This window comes from Orcinus orca, chromosome 10, assembly GCF_937001465.1.
Source record: "Orcinus orca chromosome 10, mOrcOrc1.1, whole genome shotgun sequence".
Taxonomy (NCBI): Eukaryota; Metazoa; Chordata; class Mammalia; order Artiodactyla; family Delphinidae; genus Orcinus; species Orcinus orca.
In genome coordinates, this window is record NC_064568.1 from 24,419,164 (window position 1) to 24,440,651 (window position 21,488).

The following is a 21,488-nucleotide window of genomic DNA, read 5'->3' on the forward strand; positions in this document are numbered from 1 at the left end:
AATAACCATTTATATGACTCATCCATCTCGGAAGTGTAGTCTATGACATAAAACAACCCAGAGTTGTGACAAGGGAAGTACTACATAATGTGAGACTGTAATTGCTCACTGAGAAATGAACTAAGCAAAAGAAGGGCAATAACAGTTCATCAGCTGAGTCTGCCTCATTTTGTAGTTGCTCCCAGTCCGTATTTTTTTGGAATGTGACTTATGGTTAGAGAGGTAATTGGCAAGCATTAGATAAGGTAATGGATGGTCCCAGGGCAGGGAAGTCAAGGCGGTAAGTCAGTTTTCTGGGAATCTGCCTGTGTCATCATTTATGGGGGGAAAACATAAGTGGCTTATGAACAATAGCAGAGTCCCAGGAGTGAATTCAGCTACCTGGGAATCCATCCTTAAGTGATGTCGACATGCTGTGTTCCTCAGACTTGGCTCATAAGACACTTTTCGAATGTTAGAGTTTGGGGTTTTGTTTTTTTTTTAATTTAATTTTATTTATTTTTTTATACAGTAGGTTCTTATTAGTTATCCATTTTATGCATATTAGTGTATACATGTCAATCCCAGTCAGAGTTTTGGGTGCCAGTAGAGGCTTTTCAAAGTGAATGGTGGTATTTAGGAAAATTAAAAAGGCAGAGGGGAAGTACATGTTAAAAAAACAGAAATACTTAGTTTTTATGCTTTTGCTCAGTTTCAACACTGTTCTGAAACATAATCCTAGAAATTTTACTGTTCACACTACGTTTTCCTTTATACTGTAAAGGCCATACTCTTGTGTGTTTCAGTAAGGAAATACATAAGTAGTACCGTATATCTTTGGTATATGCTTAATGTTGTACCCAGCTCCTCTTTATTCTTTTAGCATCTCATATCCTCCGTCACACACTGTTTCCTTTTGTTTACTTTGACATGGCAGTGTATATACTTGATGAGAGCCAAAGTAAAATTTACATGGTGATGACTATTAGTCTGTATACTTGAGAAGGCTTTAAGAACTGTCATGACTAGGTCAGCTGAGAACCAGTGTATTTATTAAAATCAATACAAACTCCTTTTTTCTTATACCCATCTTGACTTGCTCTTATAACTGCTCGCTCTTGGTACTAGATATAAATTGATGTCTCTCTTTATATCCAGGTGTATAGTATTTCTTCAATAAGTTAATATTACATCCTTTCAATGAGAAGGAGTTAATCATATGGATCACGATTACATGAAATTAGGGGACTTGAGGGCCTCAAATTCAGACACTGTATTCCAGTAAATAGGCATCTCTCTATCCTTACAGATGCCAGTGCTTAATGACAAATGATTAGCTAAAATTATGGTATTCACAGAACAAGTTGACTTTATGATTTCTTAGCAAAAGATAATCCAAAGAGTTGTGGTTGGGAGTTGTGTGTGTTTGTGTGAGAGGCTTTGAAAAATGATAATTAAGGATAGAAAGTTATGTGAACTGTGAAAATTTTGTGGGAAAAAAATGCCCCTCCTGGGAGAATTAAATTAGGCATTAGGTGCAGAAAACCTGTGTTCCGAGGTAGCAGTATAATGAAGGGTGAATAGTTACGTTCTTTACTTTTAAAGCAAAATGGTTGGAAAGAAAGAGGAGGGAGTTGTGGTGGTGATGGTGATGATGCTTTTGTTGTTATGGCCAATGTTTACAGAATGCAGATTATAACCAGGCCTAGCAGGTTATATGTATTGTCTTACATAATCCTTACACAACCTTATGAGGCAGGTAATATTATTTCCCCATTTTAGAGATGAGGAAACCACAGCCCAAAATGTTTAACTTGGCTGTGGTTACACAGTCTGTCAATATCAGAGCTGGAATTTGAACTCACCAAGTGTGATTTTAGATTTCATAACAGTTTCTCTATTTGGCCTTTCCGGGAAAACTCCAGACCCCTGCAGTTTTTAGGAAAATAATATAACATGGTCTGTAATTTCTGATCTCATGCTTGCACTTGGTTCGTATATTGGAAGGACTAATGAAAGCAGGTTGCTCTTGAAGAACAAATTACGCCACGTGCATATTATTCACAGAAATGTAACAGCTCCTCTACTGAATTGTAATATCCTTGAAGACAGAGACTACTTTCTGTTGTAGTGCAATATTGTTTTTAACAGCTTTATTGATAGACATTGTACACTCCATAAAATTCAGCATTTTTATTATATTCCTAGAACTGGGCAACGATTCCAGCTATCTAATTTTGGGACATTCTTTTTACTCCCAAAAGGAACCATCTACTCATTGGCAGTCACTCTTGATTGTTTTTTTTGAAACTGAAGAAAGAAAGCTGCCGAAGATTAGAATCATTTGGCATTGGGCTTACAAAATCACCTAATTTGTGGAAACTTGATATTCTTCATTAATTATAACTTTTCACCAAAATAATCATTTTCTTTCACATGCTTTTGAAATTACCTGGTTGAAATCGTTCATTCCGTTATATACAAACAGTTGCTGTCATTAATTCAGAGAAAGTAAAAAGTATAACCTGTCGTAATAAAGTCTATCTGATATAATCCCTTTCTATGATAGACAGTCTTTAGGACTAGACTATGGCATTACTGATTTGCAGAATTCCTTTCTGAACAAAAATGCCTCAAGATAATCCTCCAAAGTTGATTTTTGATGAGGATATATCGAGTGTTGGAGATCTTATTCTTTATTGCCTGAGTGCTGAATGTTTGCAATGACTCAATGACAGCTTGAGAATTTTCCCTTTCCTGTTTTTAATGAATGCAGGATTTCCGCGAATATGTATGTGCCAAGGTTCCCTCCCCCGCATCAAAGAGGAAGAATGGTTAATCTGCATGTTCAAGTCATTACTTGACTTTCCTATTCCGAGGATTCTGGCCTGAATTACCTCATTATTCTGATTAAGAGGTAGTAAGAAATAGTTCCTGGGACCTCAGGTTTTGGATTAAGGAAGTCATGGGGGGAGGGGTCTGGCATTCTCCCCCAGCCTTAACTCCATCAGCACAAACTTTCTTTGATGAGGACAGGCGACGAAGAGCTGTGAAGACTCAGCTATCCCCCCGCCCCCCCCCCCCCCCCCCCCGCTAGTTTGTTTCTATACCCAATGTCTTCTTTGTATACAGGGGTTTTGGCTGCTCTGTGGCAGTAGAATCTTGGGTTCAAATCCTGGCTCTGCCATTTACTAGCTGTGTAATTTTTGGCAAGTCACTTAATCTCTCTGTGCACTTTTTCTCATCTGTGAAGTGGGGATAATAATAATAACTATAGGGTTGTTTTTGTTTGTTTGGTGGATTTGAAAGGACACAAGTGGGGGACTTGTTTTTTTTTTTTTTAATAACCATTTTTAAAAATTGAGGTACAGTGTAGTTGACTTACTATGTTGTGTTAGTTTCAGGTGTACAGCAAAGTGATTCAGTATTGTATATATATTCTTTTTCATATTCTTTTTCATTATAGGTTATTACAGAATACTGAATATAGTTCCCTGTGCTATACAGTAGGTCCTTGTTTATCTGTTTTATATACAGTCGTGTGTATATGTTAATCCCAAACTCCTAATTTATCCCCGCCCCCCACCGACTCCCCACCATCCCCATTGGTAACCATAAGTTTCTGTCTGTGACTCTATTTCTGTTCTGAAATAAGTTCATTTGTATAATTTTTTTAGATTCCACATATAAGAGATATAATATGATATTTGTCTTTCTCTGACTTACTTCACTTAATACAATCTGTAGGTCTATCCATGTTGCTGCAAATGGCATTATTTCATTCTTTTTTATGGCTGAGTAGTATTTCGTGTGTATATGTACCACATCTTCTTTATCCATTCATCTGCATGTGGACTTGTTTTAAACGTAAACACTTCCTCTTAGGAGAAGAGGTCGGTTGGTCTTTTGTCCTCTGTTCTCTGGGCATACCTCGTGTTCACTGGTGGGATCAGCAGGTGATACAAAGCCTTCAGTAAAAGCGAGTGCTTTTTATTCAGGAAGATCTAATCCAATACTAAGCAGATGCTCTTCTTTGTAATTTTAAAAAAATCCTTGTAATTTTGTTAAGGAGAAAGTCTCAATTTGGTGCTAATAGGTCTCTAACAACTTTCTAATGTTCGTTAATCTCCCTTTGTAATAAGAGAATGCGGGCCTTAGGCTCAGAGCCTCAGGCTCTAGGTAAGATGAAATGATTTTACTTTGGTTGTGTTTATTTTTAGTTATTGTTTATGGCAGGCTGAAACTGATTGTTCACTGGAGGTAATGTTAAATGTTTCCTTTTCTAAAGTTTTATAAGCAGTAAAATTCACTCTGTGGCGTACACTTCTGTAGGTTTTGAGAAATGCATCGTCCTTCACCCTCCACCACAATCAGGATACAGAAGAGTTCGGCCTCCTCAACCCCTCCCCCCTCCCCCCATTCCCTTCTACTGTCCCCTTTGTAGTCAGCCCTAACCACACACCTGGCAACAACTGGTTTATTCTCCATCCCTATTGTAGTACTGCCTTTTATAGAATATCATTGAAATGGAATTATTCAGAGCGTTGCCTTGTGAGTCTGGCTTTTCTTAGACTTACGCAGTCTATTTGGGATTAATCCATGTTGTTGTGTACATCTGTACTTTAGCCAAGTTCATTGTAGGGATTTACCACAGTGTATCCATTCATCAGTTGAAGGACGTTCAGGTTGTTTTTCTCTTTTGGGTTGATTATGCATAGAGCTGCTATAAACATTTGTATATAGGTTTTCATGTGAATGTAGGTTTTCATTTCTCTAGGATAAATATTTAGAAGTGTGATTTTGGGGTCATATGGTAGATTTATGTTTAACTTTTTAGCAAACTGCCAGAGTCTTTTCCCAGTAGCTGTACCATTTTGCATCCTTGGCAACAACGTTTGAGAGTTCCAGTTGCTCCATGTTTTTGCCAGCATCTGGTATCGTAAGATTTTTCTTTTAATCCATTGTAATAGGTATGTAGCAGTTAAGCATTTCCTTTTTACATGAATATATGTAAGTTTTTTAAACAGCTTTGACTTGAAGTGAAAATACTGAGTTAGTAGTACTGCTGGTACTGAGATAGGGCAAAAATTGTGTGAGTGGTAGGTAACTGAGTGAATTTGGGGAAACAACATGTTCTTCTCTGCTTCATCTCCATCAACTAAAGAATGAATAGTATGAGGCTATCCTAGATATTTAACCAGTTTCAAGCAATGTAAATACTTGTTTTATTATAGAAAATCATGCACTTTCTTTAACATGGAAGCGGTTGGGATGACTATAATTTTTGGAAGTCTTTTTGTTAGATTTGGATAAGCAAGACCCAGATGAATTTAACATCAGGTGATATCCTTGAGTATTAACAGTTTAATCTTAGTAGAGTAAGAATCACTGTATTAGCAACCTGGCCTTGAAGCAAGTTTGATAGGTGCTGAGTGATGCCTTGCCTAGAAACCTGATGGTATTGGGAACACATAGCAGTAGGAAATAGCACGTTAGTGTCTCACTTCTAGGATTTATTTGCTGCCTTAACTGGATATTTCAAGAGAATTTCTAGAATAAGAAGAGAGAGCAAATGAGCTCCGAATCTGGTTTCATTTCTGTAGCCATAGTTTGTGGAGTTTGGTGACAAGGAAGGTCGTTTTCTGATTTCCTCAGCAAGGGTCACTCATGCCAGGTACACTGAAAGTTTATGAACCATAGAATGTGCCCAAGAAGCAAGCAGCCACTCAAGCTTTCAGGGCAGACGTTTGGGGGCATTGCTAACTCATACTGAGACAGTCAGCAGGGAATAGCTCAAATTAGCTTGTTAAGTTGTGATCTGGTGGCAGAAAAGCCTGATAGTATTCACTGCTCTGGTGCAAATCTTGTTAACTTTTAACACTTCAAAAGGACTCTGTTTAGGTGATGAACAGTTTGAGGTTTAAAAACCAAAATCAGGCAGAAAAATAGTGCCACCTTCTCAACTTTATTTGTCCTGTATTCCTATTCATAGCTAAAGGCAAGTGTTGGGGACATTGATGCTGGCTTTCTATGAGGTGGGAAACCTTGGGAAATATTGTGTGTTTGATTCACTTGGAGGCTCTATTCTTTGGCGCGTTTTTGCAAGGACTAAGCTAATATTGAAGTTGTTTGAGTAGGAAGCCCAAGGATCAGGTAAAGATTGCTTAAATAATTACTTTATTTGATTTATAAAGTGCCAAAACAACTACGTGAGCTGTGGTACAATTCAGAGAGATTTAAAGAAACAGTCCTTTTTTCTCTTCCCATTTCTGAACCCACCCTCCTGAGGTTGCCACTGTTAAGCGTTTGTTCCCTCCGTTTAACTTTTTTTTTTTTTTTCGTTTAACTATTTTTTAACTCATAAAACATGCAACACCCATAGGGTTTTCTTTCCTCTTTTTCAGTAAAATGCAGTGTTTTTTGGGGGTTTTTTTTGCGCTTTATATCACTCCACTGTACATTGTAGATATTCTTTCTGGTAACTGCATGTACATCTAACAAGTATTCTTTATATAGCAAAAATATATATGTATATATATTTCCTAAGGATGACTCTACCATATTTCTTTCAGTCATTCCCATATTCATAGGCACTCAGTTTTGTTTGTTTGTTTATTTTGGGGGACTGTATTGGTTTTCGTCTGGTTTTTGGTTTTTGTTTTGGCTATAAACGATGATGCCACAATTTATCTAAGGAGAATTTTTTTTTTCTAAGAGACCATAGCCAACAGGAACCAAATGGAATTTTTAGTACAAACCATACAGTTTGAGTAGATCATTTTTCAAAGCATATAAGAGTTTTTAAAAGGATGGGTTTCCTGTATGAGTACAAGATTCTGCAGTTTGATGTTTCTTGTTTTTATTTTGAGAGCTGGAAGTGCTTTGGGGGCATGCTAGTGAACATTGTACTGGAAATGCCCTCCTAGTTTAGAATTGCACTGGCCAGTCCAGTTGCCACTAGCCACATGTGGCTATTTAAATATAAAGTAATTAAAATTAGATAAAATTTCAGTTCATTTCCTCTGTCATGTTAGCCACGTATCAATAACCACATGTGTACAGATGTTGAACTATAACGTTGTACACCTGAAATGTATATAATCAAAATAATAATAACCAGATGTGGCTAGTGGCTCCCATGTTAGACTGACATCTGTGGATCATTTCCATTATGGCAGCAAGTTCTGTTGGCCAACAGTGGTTTCCAGTGAGGGATAGTAAAGTCACATTGCCTACTTTCAAATCATACTGCCCAGCTCACTTGTTATGTGACCTTGGGAAAGTTACTTTACTTCTCTGGGTATCAGCTTCCTCATCAAAAAATGAGTATAATAACAATCCTGTGTTTCCTAGGAAGATTGGATACAGCAGTGTTGATTAAGTGCTTCACACCTTGCCTAAGACATAAGCATCCAGTAAATGGAGGCTATTATTTTTTCCTGGTGTTTGATAATTTCTCTCTCTCTCTCTCTCTTTTTCTTTCTTTCTTTCTTTTTTTCCCCCCTTTTGGAAGGCGAGGAACTGGGCACTGTGTTTGTTTGTTCAAACATAAAAAGTGCAAGATATTGTTGGCCTGATTTCTAGCTAGACCGGCAAAAAGCAGTGTTGGTAGGCTATAGCAGCCTCTGTTTGTCGGCCTGGTGATTTTTTTTTTTTTTTTTTAATATGCTGTCCCCGAAAAACATGATAGAATTTGTTTTACTTCTCTTCTGCCAGGAAGTAACCCTTCTGGCTTTGTTAGAAGCGTGGTTTGTAATCATTGTACCCACCCCAGATGGCTCCTGAAAAACCTTTGAAATGCCATCTGCCAGGCGTGTGTCCAGCAGGCAGCTTGTCATTCTGCTGGAAGAAAAGAGGGGGCGGGGTCCCCTCCCAGGCCCTTTCTCCCTAGCGTCACTGAATGGATGGATCCTGGTCATGTGGGCCCAGACCCAGGGCAGGTTGTTCAGAGGATAACTGGGTGTAAACCTCCTCATGGCCTGCAGAGTGGAAAGATTTTGTCTGGGTAATAAACCCTGAAGGTTTTGTGGGTGGAGATATACCTGCCCCCACTCCCTTCCCCTGCTGCTCAAAGGTCCTTCTAAGCATATTTATTTCCAGGGGAAAATGATGTCTGCTCGTTTTCAGTTTTCCTTTAAAATGTTCCATTTTTCAAGTTCTTGATTGTTTTCAATCCTTTCAGGAAATTAAGACCCAGAGGTTATTGTTGTCTTTACAGTTACACTGAGAAATTGGTTCAGAAAACGTGGGAAGAAATGACAAAGATTAAAGATGGTTATAGGAGGAAAAAAAAAACCAATACTGTGTGGTGTAGAAGACTTTAAAAACCCAACAAATCTTTTGTTTGGTCTTATTTATCCTCATTTTGGGGGGGGGGGTGGATTAAGTTAATAGAATTTTGGTATGGAGGCCAAATATGAGAGTTGCCATATAAAACATATTTAGGACAGATTCTTTCACAGCAAGTTTCAAAGAGATTCTGTTCTTGCCCTGCGCTGGAATTTCCCAATATGATGTAGACTGTTTGTGTTTTCCGAGTAGCCGGCTGAACAGCTTTTGCACTTGGCTCTGAGACATCACACCCTCCTCCTCTGCTCCCGCCTTGCTGACTATTGTCTTAGTCTCCTCTGAGGATCTTCCTCTTCTTCTCCGTTTCTAAAAACTATAAGGTTTTTGTGTTTAAGTCAAACTTTTTGGCTGCTTTTTCTATACTCTCTCTCCCCCTCGATTATCTCATTCTGTCTCTTGCCTTCAAATGCCAGTGGTTTACTGATGACTCCCAAGTTCAGGGCCCAGCCACCACTCTGATCTTCAGATTTACATAGTCACCTGTTCACGGCTCTCTACATCCAGGTGTCTGATAGGCATTTCATACTTTTTACGTGTTCAGAAGTGAACTCTTAAATTTTTTCCCCTAAAAACCATTTCCCCCATCTTCTTGATCTCTGTAAATGGCAGAACCCATTTGCCCAGGTCAGAGAATAAGACGGCAGTCCTTATTCTTTTGTTTTTCTTGTACACTCCATCTACTCCATCAGCAAGTTCTGTCTTTAAAATACAGACCTAGCATGGCCTGATGAGTTGATGTACTTTTAATACATCTGTCCTGCGGGCTGTGTCTTATAGCTGTTTAAAATGTTTACAATTCTTAATAGAAATCTCACTGCTTCTTGTCACCTTTGTCTACTGTTCTTGTCTGTGCCCTGATTTTTTTTTCTCACCTGGACACTGTAGTAACCAACTAACTTGTCTTCTTGCTCCTATTTTTGCCCACCTCACCCTCCTACTCTGCCTGTTTCCTGCCCTTAGCTCAGTGATCTTTTAAAAATAAATCATGGTACTATCCTGCTCAAAACCCTCTAGTGGCTTTCCATCATCCTTAGAATAAAATATGAAATGTTTGCTGTGGCCTGCCTCATCTGGCCACTTGCTTTCATTTCTAACCTCTTTTCCATTGCTTTGCTACGGTTAACTCTGGACTTTTTGCCCTTCCCCCAGCATGCTAAATCTATTCCTACTTCTGAGCCTTTGGCCTTTGCCCAGGCTGGGACGCTTTTCCCATCACCTGTGTGCTGCTCTCGGTTTCCATGGCACCTCCTTAGCCAGGCTTTTCCTGATTACCTGTCTAAAGTAGCTTTCCTACTCCTCACCTTGCTTCCTCCCTCTAAGAGATTTTCAGATACTTGAAATTATATGGTATATCCATATACATATTTATAATCTGTCTTTCATAATAAAATGTAAATTCCGTTAGGGTAGGGGCTTTGGCTTCTTCTCCAGTGCCTGAACTGCTGCCCAGCAGGTATTGGGGCCTTAGTGAATAATTCTTGAAAAAATGAAACATGTAATCATATATGTAACGTATTAATATATATAATTATATGTATATGTAAAATTTGAACTCTAATAATCTACCAACTCATTTCATTCTAATAGTAACATAAAGTATATATCTGGTAGCAATTATTGAGCTTAGCCTTCTAAAAGTCTTATCCCACTCAATACACACAACAGACCTATAGTGTAGGTAGTATTATTACCCCTATTTCACAGGTGAGGAAACTGAGAAATAGAAGAAGCTCAGGAACATGCCCAAGACCACAACCTGGTGAGCCAGACAGACTATGAGTTCATCATTCCCATTCTATATACCTGCTCTACAACAGTATATGGTACTGTTTATGCTTCTGGAATACCCACCGTGTGCTTGATACCATAGATATAAATATTGTGAAGCACTTCAATGGCCTTGTCATCATCTGTCAGGGGAGCCAGAAATGGGAACAAATTAGGATACACTACAAGAGTAGACTGCTGGACACTATACAAGCAGGCTTCTTTACCAGAAAGTCCCAGCATGCTGGGCATAAGCTAACGTTTGTAATATAATTGTTCTATGGACAGTTTGCAGCTGTTTATAACACTCAAATTTCAGATAATAGAAAAACGGGGCTTGTTTAAAAATGCGTTTAGCCTGAATGAAATATGCAACAACTGTTGAGTTTTTTGATTTGAGAGAATTCTGGATATCCACTGTAAGTGCATGGAAATTCACATGATCAGAGACTGTGCTCTGCCATGAGCACTGGAGCTAACATACAGTTGCTTGTTTCATTATTTTAGGGAGAATTAGGACTAGGGAAAAATCCCTGCTTATTATTTAAAAAAACATTGACCTGAAAGCGCCATAGGTAATGGTGCCTTGCAAAATGAACCCATGTTGATCATATCCCCTAACTTGAATGTAGGAGCAGAAGTCATGAGTTTTGCTGTTTTTTGGTCTCTCCTAACGTTGAACACAGGTTCCTAGTATACACTATGTAATTGCTTCTTGGTTTGTTTTCTTTTTTTGTTGTGTGTGTAAACCATATTCCTTCCACACTTTGGGGGGAGGTTGGGCTAAATTGATAGGTGTCCCGCCCAGCACCTGAGCTGGGTGACTTAAATACTCTAGAGGCTCTGTGTTATTTCATAAGAAGAATCATTATATTTATTAGTCTTTGAGAGAATGACGAGATTAATTCGGGGGGGAATTTTCTAGCAAATGCAGTGTCCTTTTTCTCCCATCAGAAGTTATGGGTGGCCTCTTTTTGCCAAACATATTAATTACATGGAGAGCAGCAACATTTTAATCCCTGGGAGGTATCCAGCCACAGATCTTGGGCAATTGAATTTCTCTAGTGATGTGTTTATGCAGTGGGTGTCATTTTCTTCAAAGGGCTTATTACATTGGAAGTTGCCAGATGTGTTGAGGAACACAAGAATTTTGAGGCCTATGATAAAAATATAAACCCCTTAGGCTCTGAGCTTAAGGTGGATATCTTTTTGTTTTTTTAAACATGCTAATCTTTTTTTTTTAAGATGTTGGGGGCAGGAATTTATTAATTTACTTATTTATTGTGGTTGTGTTGGGTCTTCATTTCTGTGCGAGGGCTTTCTCTAGTTGTGGCAAGCGGGGACCACTCTTCATCGCGGTGCGCGGGCGTCTCACTATCGTGGCCTCTCTTGTTGCGGAGCACAGGCTCCAGATGCGCAGGCTCAGTAGTTGTGGCTCACGGGCCCAGTTGCTCCGCGGCACGTGGGATCTTCCCAGACCAGGGCTCGAACCTGCGTCCCCTGCATCGGCAGGCAGATTCTCAACCACTGCGCCACCAGGGAAGCCCAAGGTGGATATCTTTTTTAGAACTTACTGGATCCCTAAAAGCTGCTGACTGTGAATGTCATCTGTATAAAATCCAGTTCACCCTTTTCATTCAGTGCATGTTTCAAGTGATAAAAATCTCCCTGGGTTGCCTAGCTGTGCTTGGTTTTCTCTTTCTTGCATTTGAGGGGCCCAGGCGTCAGAGGATGGAAGTGAGGATACTTTTCTGCTAGAAAGAAGTTGTCTTTGCCAGGTCCCTGTCTCAGTAGGCGGGTCTGTCAGTTTAGGTACTCCAGCTTACTGAACAGGTTATTTTAATTACACCTGGATGGGGTGCTTCCTGTTTCAGTGAACTGATCATTTCTCGTGCCTTTGTCTTGTCTGCTGCAGGCACAACCCGGTCTCCCAGAGAAGGAGAGGTGCCTGGCGTGGACTATAACTTTCTGACTGTGAAGGAGTTCTTGGACCTCGAGCAGAGCGGGACTCTTCTAGAAGTCGGCACCTATGAAGGTGAGCTGATCTGTATGGCAGCGGTGAGGATACCTCTCTGCTGGGTCCTCCAGAGGATCCAGGGCCATCCAGGCAAAGATTCTGTGGACTAGTGAAGTCTGAACATCTGTAGGAGGCTGCAGTTCACCTTAAGGGGAGTAATAATAATAAAATATATGGAATATGGAATAAGGCTTTGTGGAGCACCATAAAAATAATTTGGTTTTGTGTTTTTTTTTTTTTCCACTTGAGGAGTTTTCTCCTTTAATTTATTTTTATTTATTTATTTATTTGTTTATTTATTTATTTTTTGCGGTACACGGGCCTCCCACCACTGTGGCCCGTCCCGCCGCGGAGCACAGGCTCCGGACGTGCAGGCCCAGCGGCCATGGCTCATGGGCCCAGCTGCTCCACAGCACGTGGGATCCTCCAGGACCGGGGCACGAACCCATGTCCCCTGCATCGGCAGGCGGACTCTCAACCACTGCGCCACCAGGGGAGCCCCTAATTTATTGATTTAAACGTGTGCGTGCATGTGTGTGTGTGTGTGTTTAATATGGGCATGTATGGTATAAGAAAGAAGAGGAAGAAGAATCATAGTCAGTCATAAAATATGACCTTATTGGTAGTGCTGTCTTAATCTCAAGGGACTGGAATGTCATTTTTTACCACCAATTGCTATTTAATGTAGTTTTTCAGTAGATGATACATTTACATGGTTCATAAAGCAGAATATTTCAGAAGTATTCGATAAGTAAGCTCTTTCCTAGATCTGTCTTCCACCTGCCTCATTTCCATTTCTCCTTTCCCCAGATATTACAACCGCTGTTACTCGTTTCTGATTTCCCTTCTGAAACTGTTTAATGTAAATACAAACACATGTGCGAGTGTACACATACTCATACGTGTTTCATATGTGTGTTCCCATTTCTTCCCTGTTTTATACAGAAGGTAGTATACACTGCATGCTGACATGTGCGAGTGTATACATACTCATACTTGTTTCATATGCGTGTTCCCATTTCTTCCCTGTTTTATACAGAAGGTAGTATACACTGCATGCTGTTTGGCACTTTGCTCTTTTATATAACAGTATGTCTTACAGGTCTTTGCAGTTCAGTAATAGAGCACTTCTTGTTTTCTTTTTTAAGTGGCCGTGTAATCTCTTCAAATAGATGGACCATAATTTATTTAACGTGGTCCCTTTGGATAAACATTTTTAATATTTCAGAATACAACTGTGTTGGATAACATGGATATAAATCATTTCACACAGGTGAAAATAAATCTGTGGGATGAAATCCTACAAATCAGATTGCAAGCTCAAAGCCAAATGTAGAGGGGAAATTAAACTTATATTTTCTGAAAACAATATTATAGCTTGATTGCTCTGTTGAGTGTTATTATTTGAGACAGAAGGGCATACTATGATACTATTAATAATAAGTAGGTCAAGTTATTGTATCATGTACTTTTTCTAAACTCAAAGTTTGGACTTACTGGACGATCCCAGTGGCATTTTCATGATGAGACTTAAAAACAAAGGATGAATACGAAATAGGCTATTGCTTTATTAAGGGTATTATAACTTTGATATGATAATCGCCCCTGTTCCGGGCAGTGGCTAATAGTTAAGTAATGATCATAAATCTTAGGGATGCTGATTCTGGTTTGATAGTTTTTGCAGGGGTACAGGGAAGAGCGTTATCTTTGTACCTACTGTTTATTTTCAAATTGTGAATATACAGTTAACATTGGTTAGCTATTAATCAAATTCCTATATTGTGAATGCAGGAAGATTTGCTTTGAGTATTGCTGATTATCAATTGTTGTAGTTTCCTTGAAGTGTTGGGATGTGACTGGTGGTTGGTGGGCTGGGAGGGCATCTGAGAATGCCCGAGGCAAGGATGATTTGTTAAGGTCTAGGAGTGAGGGGAAGGAAGGGATGGGGGTCTGAGTGGATGTACCAAGAGCTTCTTCGGTGTGTTGTTGTTTTTTTTTTTTTTTTTGCGGCACGCGGGCCTCTCCCTGTTGTGGCCTCTCCTGTTACGGAGCACAGGCTCCGGACGCGCAGGCTCAGTGGCCATGGCTCACGGGCCCAGCCTCTCCGCGGCATGTGGGATCTTCCCGGTCCTGGGCACGAACCCGTGTCTCCTGCATCGGCAGGCGGACTCCCAACCACTGTGCCACCAGGGAAGCCCCAGTGTGTTGTTTTGTAAATGTGAATACAGTTAAAAATTCAAGTGGCTAAGAATAGAGCAAGTGTGGATCCTCTTTGGTTTAAGGAAGTGAATTGTCCTGTCTGAAATCAGTTATTATGCCCATCAGGGGAGCTTGTGCCCCTAATATAAAAAACATCCGTTTGCCTTTTTGGAGAGGTTAAGCATGGGAGTGGTTGTGAAAAGCCCAAGAGTATATTGGGTTGAAAGAGAAAAAAGTATGTGGTTAGACAACAGCTTGTCTGGGACAAAAAAGAAAATCAACTCATTTTATTGAGGTGGTTATGTTACAAGTGATACATAGGTGGAGTCACTTTGTTTTCCCATTAATTTGATCACTTTGACGGAGGTAGCTATTATCCCTGACTTTTTAGATGGGGATGCTGAGGCCAGGTAGCATTTAGGAACTTTCTCAAGGTTATGCAGCTGCCAGGAAACAAACACAGTGGTTGGACTTTCAGATCCCATGCACTTTCTTGAAAACCTCAGAAGATCCTGGATGTAACTAAAGAGTTGTAAAAATAGCTCATTAGTACTTTCACCCAACTTCCTGGTGGGTAGCAACAGGAAAAAGGTTTTCAGAAAATGTCTAATCATCCTTCCACAAAACCGTCTTTCTGTGAATGTCGCTCAGTTATTTTGGAGTTGAAATTCTCTTTTGCCACATATGAATCCACTCCATTTTTCAGCCATTTGACTGTGTTCTTCAGCCTTTTGACCTTTTAGCTGTGTGATTTCCCTGTCATATGAGACAGCTCTTAATTTTTTGGAAGCAACTGGAATATATTGTGTTGACTCTCATAAGCTGAAAGCAAAATGGAATTTTTATGTAATGCTGGATGCTGTCACAATAATAGGGCAGGATAGATCTTCTCTGTCTTTGCTCCCCCTGGACTAGCCCCTCGATGGCGGCTCTGTCTATTGGACAGTAACAAGCATGCAGGCTGGGCTGTGGCCCTGCCAGAGTTTGAGTCTCAGCCCCTCTGTTGTTGAGCTGTGTGCCCTCCAGCAAGTTCCTTAATGCTCCATGTCTTCATTTTCCCTTCGGTAAAATGAGGATAATAATAGTGCTTTCTCATAGGTAGGATTAAATGAGACAATAATTGGAAAGGGCTGAGAACAGCGTCTGACACATGTAAGCCCTCCATCAGCGTGTTAGCTCTTCTATTTACACACATGACCGGTCTGAAATTGCCACCCTGGTGGATGGATTCCCTCCCCCTTCTCCTAGTCAGTAAACCAGTGGATTTACCAGTAAAATATCTTTATTTACTTCCCAGGTCCTCACTGTCTGTTTCCCCTGCTGACATTTTTTTTCCTCTTGGCCTGTCCTGGTTCCAAAGAGGAAGAGACCACAACACAAATCACTCTTCACAGCAAGACTTTTAAACAGTTTTCAGGAAAAGTCATGAATGTACATGATGGAATTCTTTCTAGAGTAAAGAACTTAAGTATATTTAAGTCTAAATTGATTCTCCTCCTCCTCATAGGAAACCGCTGTTAGAGGGTCTAGTGCAGAGATTCAGAAAACTTAGACAATATACGGCATAAACTTGTATACTTGTTTATTTCACTGCATTCTTGTCCATTGTACTTAACACATTTGGAGGTGTGTTAAGTACACAGTTCCACCTCATTCTTTATAAATGCTGCAGCATATCCCATTGTATGAATATATGTAGTTTATTTAACAAGTCCCCTGCAGATGGGCATTTGGATGCCCCTCTCCCTACTTTTTTTGGTGTTTTGTAAACAGTGCTGACATGAACATCCCTGTACAAATATCTCACTATACTGTTTTGAGTAGATCTATAGAGCAAGTTCCTGACAGTGCAGTTTTAAAGGCAGCCCTTCTGTGCCCACACAGTTCGTTTCAACATTGTCCCCAGGCACAGGGTGTGATGTCTAGGGCAGAAGACCAAAGCAGCTCTGCCTTTGAAGGTGCTTATGCTCTATAGTTATTTACTTCTGCCAATGTTTGTCCAGTGTACACTATGTGCTGGGTGCTTTTCAAAGCACATTATGTGTACCAACTCACTTAATTACCCAGTAATCCTATGAGCTGCGTACAGTTTATCCCCATTTTACAAAAGAAGAGTATGAGGCCCAGAAACGCCTGTTGTCTTTGCTTAGTTCATGGAGTGAGCCCGAGACAGAGCTGGGAATCAAACCCAGGCTTATGTGGCTCTAGGGTCTCTATAGACCCTCAGTCTTGGGAGACAAATTAAATTTAAACAATTTCAAGAGACGTGATGAATGTTCTGAGAAGGAAACTACAAGCGTGCCCCAGAAGCATCTAGCAAGGGTGCTACATCGAATCTCGCATCAGAGCCGGTCCCCTGGAGGAGGTGGCCTTTGACCTGAAGCTCGTCAGAGGATCTCATGAGTTCAGTGTTTCAGCACCAGTCACAAAGCCTGAATTCAGAGAGAGCAAATGCAGTGAACCAAGAGAAGGTCGGAACGTTGGTCCTGGAGATGGACGAGCAGGGAACCATTTCTTCATTCCTGTAGAACCAATGCCATCCAGTAGGACTTTCTTCAGTAATGGAAGTGTTCAGTATTCTGAGCTGTCCAACATGGCAGCCACTGGCCACATGTGATTTTTGTGACTGAGAAACTGGATTTTGAGTTTAATAGTGTAAACGAATTTAGCCTTAAATAGTCTTGTGTGTCTGATGGCTGCCATATTTTCCAGGACAGTTTTTTTTTTTTTTTTAAACATCTTTATTGGACTATAATTGCTTTACATTGTTGTGCTGGTTGCTGCTGTATAACAAAGTGAATCAACTCTACGTATACATATATCCCCATATCCCCTCACTCTTGCGTCTCCCTCCCACCCTCCCTATCCCACCCCTCTAGGTGGTCACAAAGCACTGAGCTGATCTCCCTGTGCGATGAGGCTGCTTCCCACTAGCTATCTGTTTTACATTTGGTAGTGTATATATGTCAATGTTACTCTCTCACTTCGTCCCAGCTTACCCTTCCCTCTCCCCGTGTCCTCAAGTACATTCTCTGCGTCTTTATTCCTGTCCTGCCCCTAGGTTCTTCAGAAACTTTTTTTTTTTTTTTTTAGATTCCATATATGTGTTAGCATACGGTATTTGTTTTTCTCTTTCTAACTTACTTCACTCTGTATGACAGTCTCTAGGTCCATCCACCTCACTACAAATAACTCAATTTCATTTCTTTTTATGGCTGAGTAATATTTCATTGTATATATGTGCCACATCTTCTTTATCCATTCATCTGTCAATGGACACATAGGTTGCTTCCATGTCCTGCCCATTGTAAATAGTGCTGCCATGAACATTGTGGGCCATGACTCTTTTTGAATTATGGTTTTCTCAGGGTATGTGCCCAGTAGTGGGATTGCTGTGTCATATGGTATTTCTATTTTTAGTTTTTCAAGGAACCTCCATACTGTTCTCCATAGTGGCTGTATCAATTTACATTCCCACCAACAGTGCAAGAGGGTTCCCTTTTCTCCACACTCTGCCCAGCATTTATTGTTTGTAGATTTTTTTGATGGTGGCCATTCTGACCGGTGTGAGGTGATACCTCATTGTAGTTTTGATTTGCATTTCTGTAATGATTAGTGACGTTGAGCATCCTTTCATGTGTTTGTTGGCAATCTGTATATCTTCTTTGGAGAAATGTCTGTTTAGGTCTTCTGCCCACTTTTGGATTGGGTTGTTTGTTTTTTTGGTATTGAGCTGCATGAGCTGCTTGTATATTTTGGAGATTAATCCTCTGTCGGTTGCTTTGTTTGCAAATATTTTCTCCCATTCTGAGGGCTGTCTTTTTGTCTTGTTTATGGTTTCCTGTGCTATGCGAAAGCTTTGAAGTTTCATTAGGTCCCATTTGTTTATTTTTGTTTTTATTTCCATTTCTCTAGGAGGTGGGTCAAAAAAGATGTTACTGTGATTTATGTCATAGAGTGTTCTGCCCATGTTTTCCTCTAAGAGTTTTATAGTGTCTGGCCTTACATTTAGGTCTTTAATCCATTTTGAGTTTATTTTTGTGTATGGTGTTAGGAAGTGTTCTAATTTCTTTCCTTTATATGTAGCTGCCTAGTTTTCCCAGCACCACTTATTGAAGAGTCTGTCTTTTCTCCATTTTATATTCTTGCTTCCTTTATTGAAGATTAGGTGACCATATGTGTGTGGGTTTATCTCTGGGCTTTTATCCTGTTTCATTGATCTATATTTCTGTTTTTGTGCGAGTACCGTACTTTCTTGATTACTGTAGCTTTGTAGTATAGTCCGAAGTCAGGGAGCCTGATTCCTCCAGCTCCGTTTTTCTTTCTCAAGATTGCTTTGGCTATTTGGGGTCTTTTGTGTTTCCATACAAATTGTAAAATTTTTTGTTCTAGTTCTGTGAAAAATGCCATTGGTAGTTTGATAAGGATTACATTGAATCTGTAGATTGCTTTGTGTAGTATAGTCATTTTCACAATGTTGATTCTTCCAATCCAAGAACATGGTATACCTCTCCATCTGTTTGTATCATATTCAATTTCTTTCATCAGTATCTTATAGTTTTCTGCATACAGGAAACTTTTGTCTCCTTAGGTAGGTTTATTCCTAGGTATTTTATTCTTTTTGTTGCAATGGTAAATGGGAGTGTTTCCTTAATTTCTCTTTCATATTTTTCATCGTTAGTGTATAGGAATGCAAGAGATTTCTGTGCATTAATTTTGTATCCTGCTACTTTACCAAAGTCATTGATTAGCTCTAGTAGTTTTCTGGTAGCATCTTTAGGATTCCTTATGTATAGTATCATGTCATCTGAAAACAGTGACAGCTTTACTTCTTCTCTTCCGGTTTGAATTCCTTTTCTTTTTCTTCTCTATGTTGAATAATAGTGGTGAGAGTGTCCAGTCTTGTCTTGTTCCTGATCTTAGTAGAAATCCTTTAGTTTTTCACCATTGAGAATGATGTTGGCTGTGGGTTTGTAATAATAATATGGCCTTTATTATGTTGAGGTAAGTTCCCCTCTGTCCACTTTCTGAAGAGTTTTTATCATAAATGGGTGTTGAATTTTGTCGAAAGCTTTCTCTGCATCAATTTAGATGATCATATGATTTTTATCCTTCAATTTGTTAATATGGTGTATCACATTGATTGATTTGCACATATTGAAGAATGAAAGCTCCTGCAAGGACGGGTGAGGACCTACTCAAGAAGATCCTTCCCTTCTCACTCATCTGACTTCAGAGAGCTAAGCACATCTTTTAAGAGTTAAGCTCCTTTAGGAAAGTGTAATTTTGAATCCTGCCAAAGAGGATATTACTACAGAGGAGAGGTGATCTTCTTTATGTACATTCTGTGACATATGATAGGGCAGACAAGTAGAGTCAACCAATAAAACCTCAAGGTCTGATAACCTTCCAAATATTCTTTCAGGTCCACTATTTGTTTGGGGTTTAGAATTGCCGAATTGTAAAATTTTAAAGCTGGAAAGGCAGTAGAGCTCATCTCTTCAGAAGACAGAACTGAGATCCAGAGAGAGAATGGTCTAAGACGGGGTCCCCAACCCCCTGGCTGCCGACCGGTATGGGTCCGCGGCCTGTTAGGAACCGGGCTGCACAGCAGGAGGTGAGTGGTGGATGAGCAAGTGAAGCTTCATCTGCCGCTCCCCATCACTCGCACTACCGCATGAACCATTCCTCCCACCCCCATCCGTGAAAACATTATCTTCCACGAAACCGGTCCCTGCTGCCAAAAAGGTTGGGGCCCGCTGGTCTAAGACACCAAGGAGAATTGGGGACAAAACCCGGCCAAATGCCCCTCACTCAGGTCATGTCCTAGGCAGGACTGGGATGCCAGTCTTTCCTGAGTCTGCTGCCTGGAAATGGATACTTTGCTCGTAGAGTCTCTTACTAGTTTGTACATTCATTCATTTATTCATTAAAGATAAAATGCTGAGCAAAACCAGACATGAGCATTGCCCTTATGGGTCTTACAGTCTAGTTCATGAGACACATTATTCAAACAATCTCAGAAATAAATATACATTTGTATGTATATTACAGGTATCAGGATATTTAAAGGAGACCATATGATGGGGAGATTTGATGTCTTTGGGGTTGGGAAATGCTTCCCATGGAGAAGCATTATAGTATTGAGATGAGCTCTGGTGGTTGAGCTGGAGTTAGGTTGCTAGATTTAGCAAATAAAAATACAGAATACAGTTTTGCATTTTATCTGGCAGCCCCACATGGAGTTAGCTTTAGCCTATGTTGGTAGTGGTGGTGATAAGTTGACTGAATCTTGAGATATATGTGTGATTGTGTGTGTGGGGGGGTATGCTCTTTTATTAGTATAAGTATCTTAGAAAATACTGTAATTTTTAGAGGAGTTACACATTGTTTTATCAACAGTATGAGATGTTTACGTGGACTTGGGGATTGGTTATCATAAGAAGGAAGTAGAAGATTCAGGCGATGATATTCTTCCTAGGATGACTCCTAGTTTCTGTCTTAGAAAACTGGGTAGCTGCTGGAACCGTTTGCTGAGATAAGAAGCGCTGGAAAAGGCCAGATCTGGTGTGTGTGGTGGGGGGAGTGGGGTCAGGGGCTCCATGATGAAATTTTCCACCCCCATCAGCTATAATGCCTGGTATATGACGCGTACCCTCCAACAGAGTAGAGGCCCTTCCTCACTGTGTAAGGAACCTAACTATTGCCCCTCACAAGGTATAAAAGTTGTGAGTGGAGCTCATAATTGGTCTCGGCTCTGCAATTTGAACCAACTTCTCATTCTGTCACTGGACGGAATCAACATCAAGGCAAGGCAAAGAAGACAAGGCTAAATGTGTCTTTCCTCCTTGGCCCAACTTCCTAATTGTGACAGTGAGCTAACGTATTTGATAAGGCTCTTGATATAAATCAGCGGCACCTTCTCCTTTTTGCCTTGCTTTCTTTTTTTTCTTTCCTATCTACATTTGTGCTCAGTAAGACAGGTTGCTGCCTCAGCCAGCCCTTGGGGCTCCTCCGGGAGAGAGTTTACAAGGGATGAACTATTCAGTGGGGTGGTTCCAAACATGCCTGTTTTACAAATGCCTCTGGGTAGAAGAGGCTGATTATACCCTTTGAGCCCTGCAAAGATTGCCCCTCAGCATGGAAGTGCGGTGCCAGTGTGACATTTCCAATTGGA

General features: G+C 40.2%; 1 protein-coding gene across 29 annotated transcripts in view; it reads left to right on the forward strand.

Annotated features, from left to right (window-relative positions):
- Positions 1 to 21,488, forward strand: part of MAGI1 (membrane associated guanylate kinase, WW and PDZ domain containing 1) — a 617,182-nt gene that overhangs the window by 465,734 nt on the left and 129,960 nt on the right. For 28 of the 29 annotated variants that reach the window (XM_033424840.2, XM_033424841.2, XM_033424843.2 and 25 more), the window contains one exon: positions 12,011 to 12,130. The exons of the other annotated variant lie outside the window; for it this stretch is intronic. In XM_033424840.2, the coding sequence (XP_033280731.1) occupies positions 12,011 to 12,130 (120 nt within the window). The remainder of the gene's footprint in view (positions 1 to 12,010; positions 12,131 to 21,488) is intronic. 29 annotated transcript variants of the gene reach the window in all.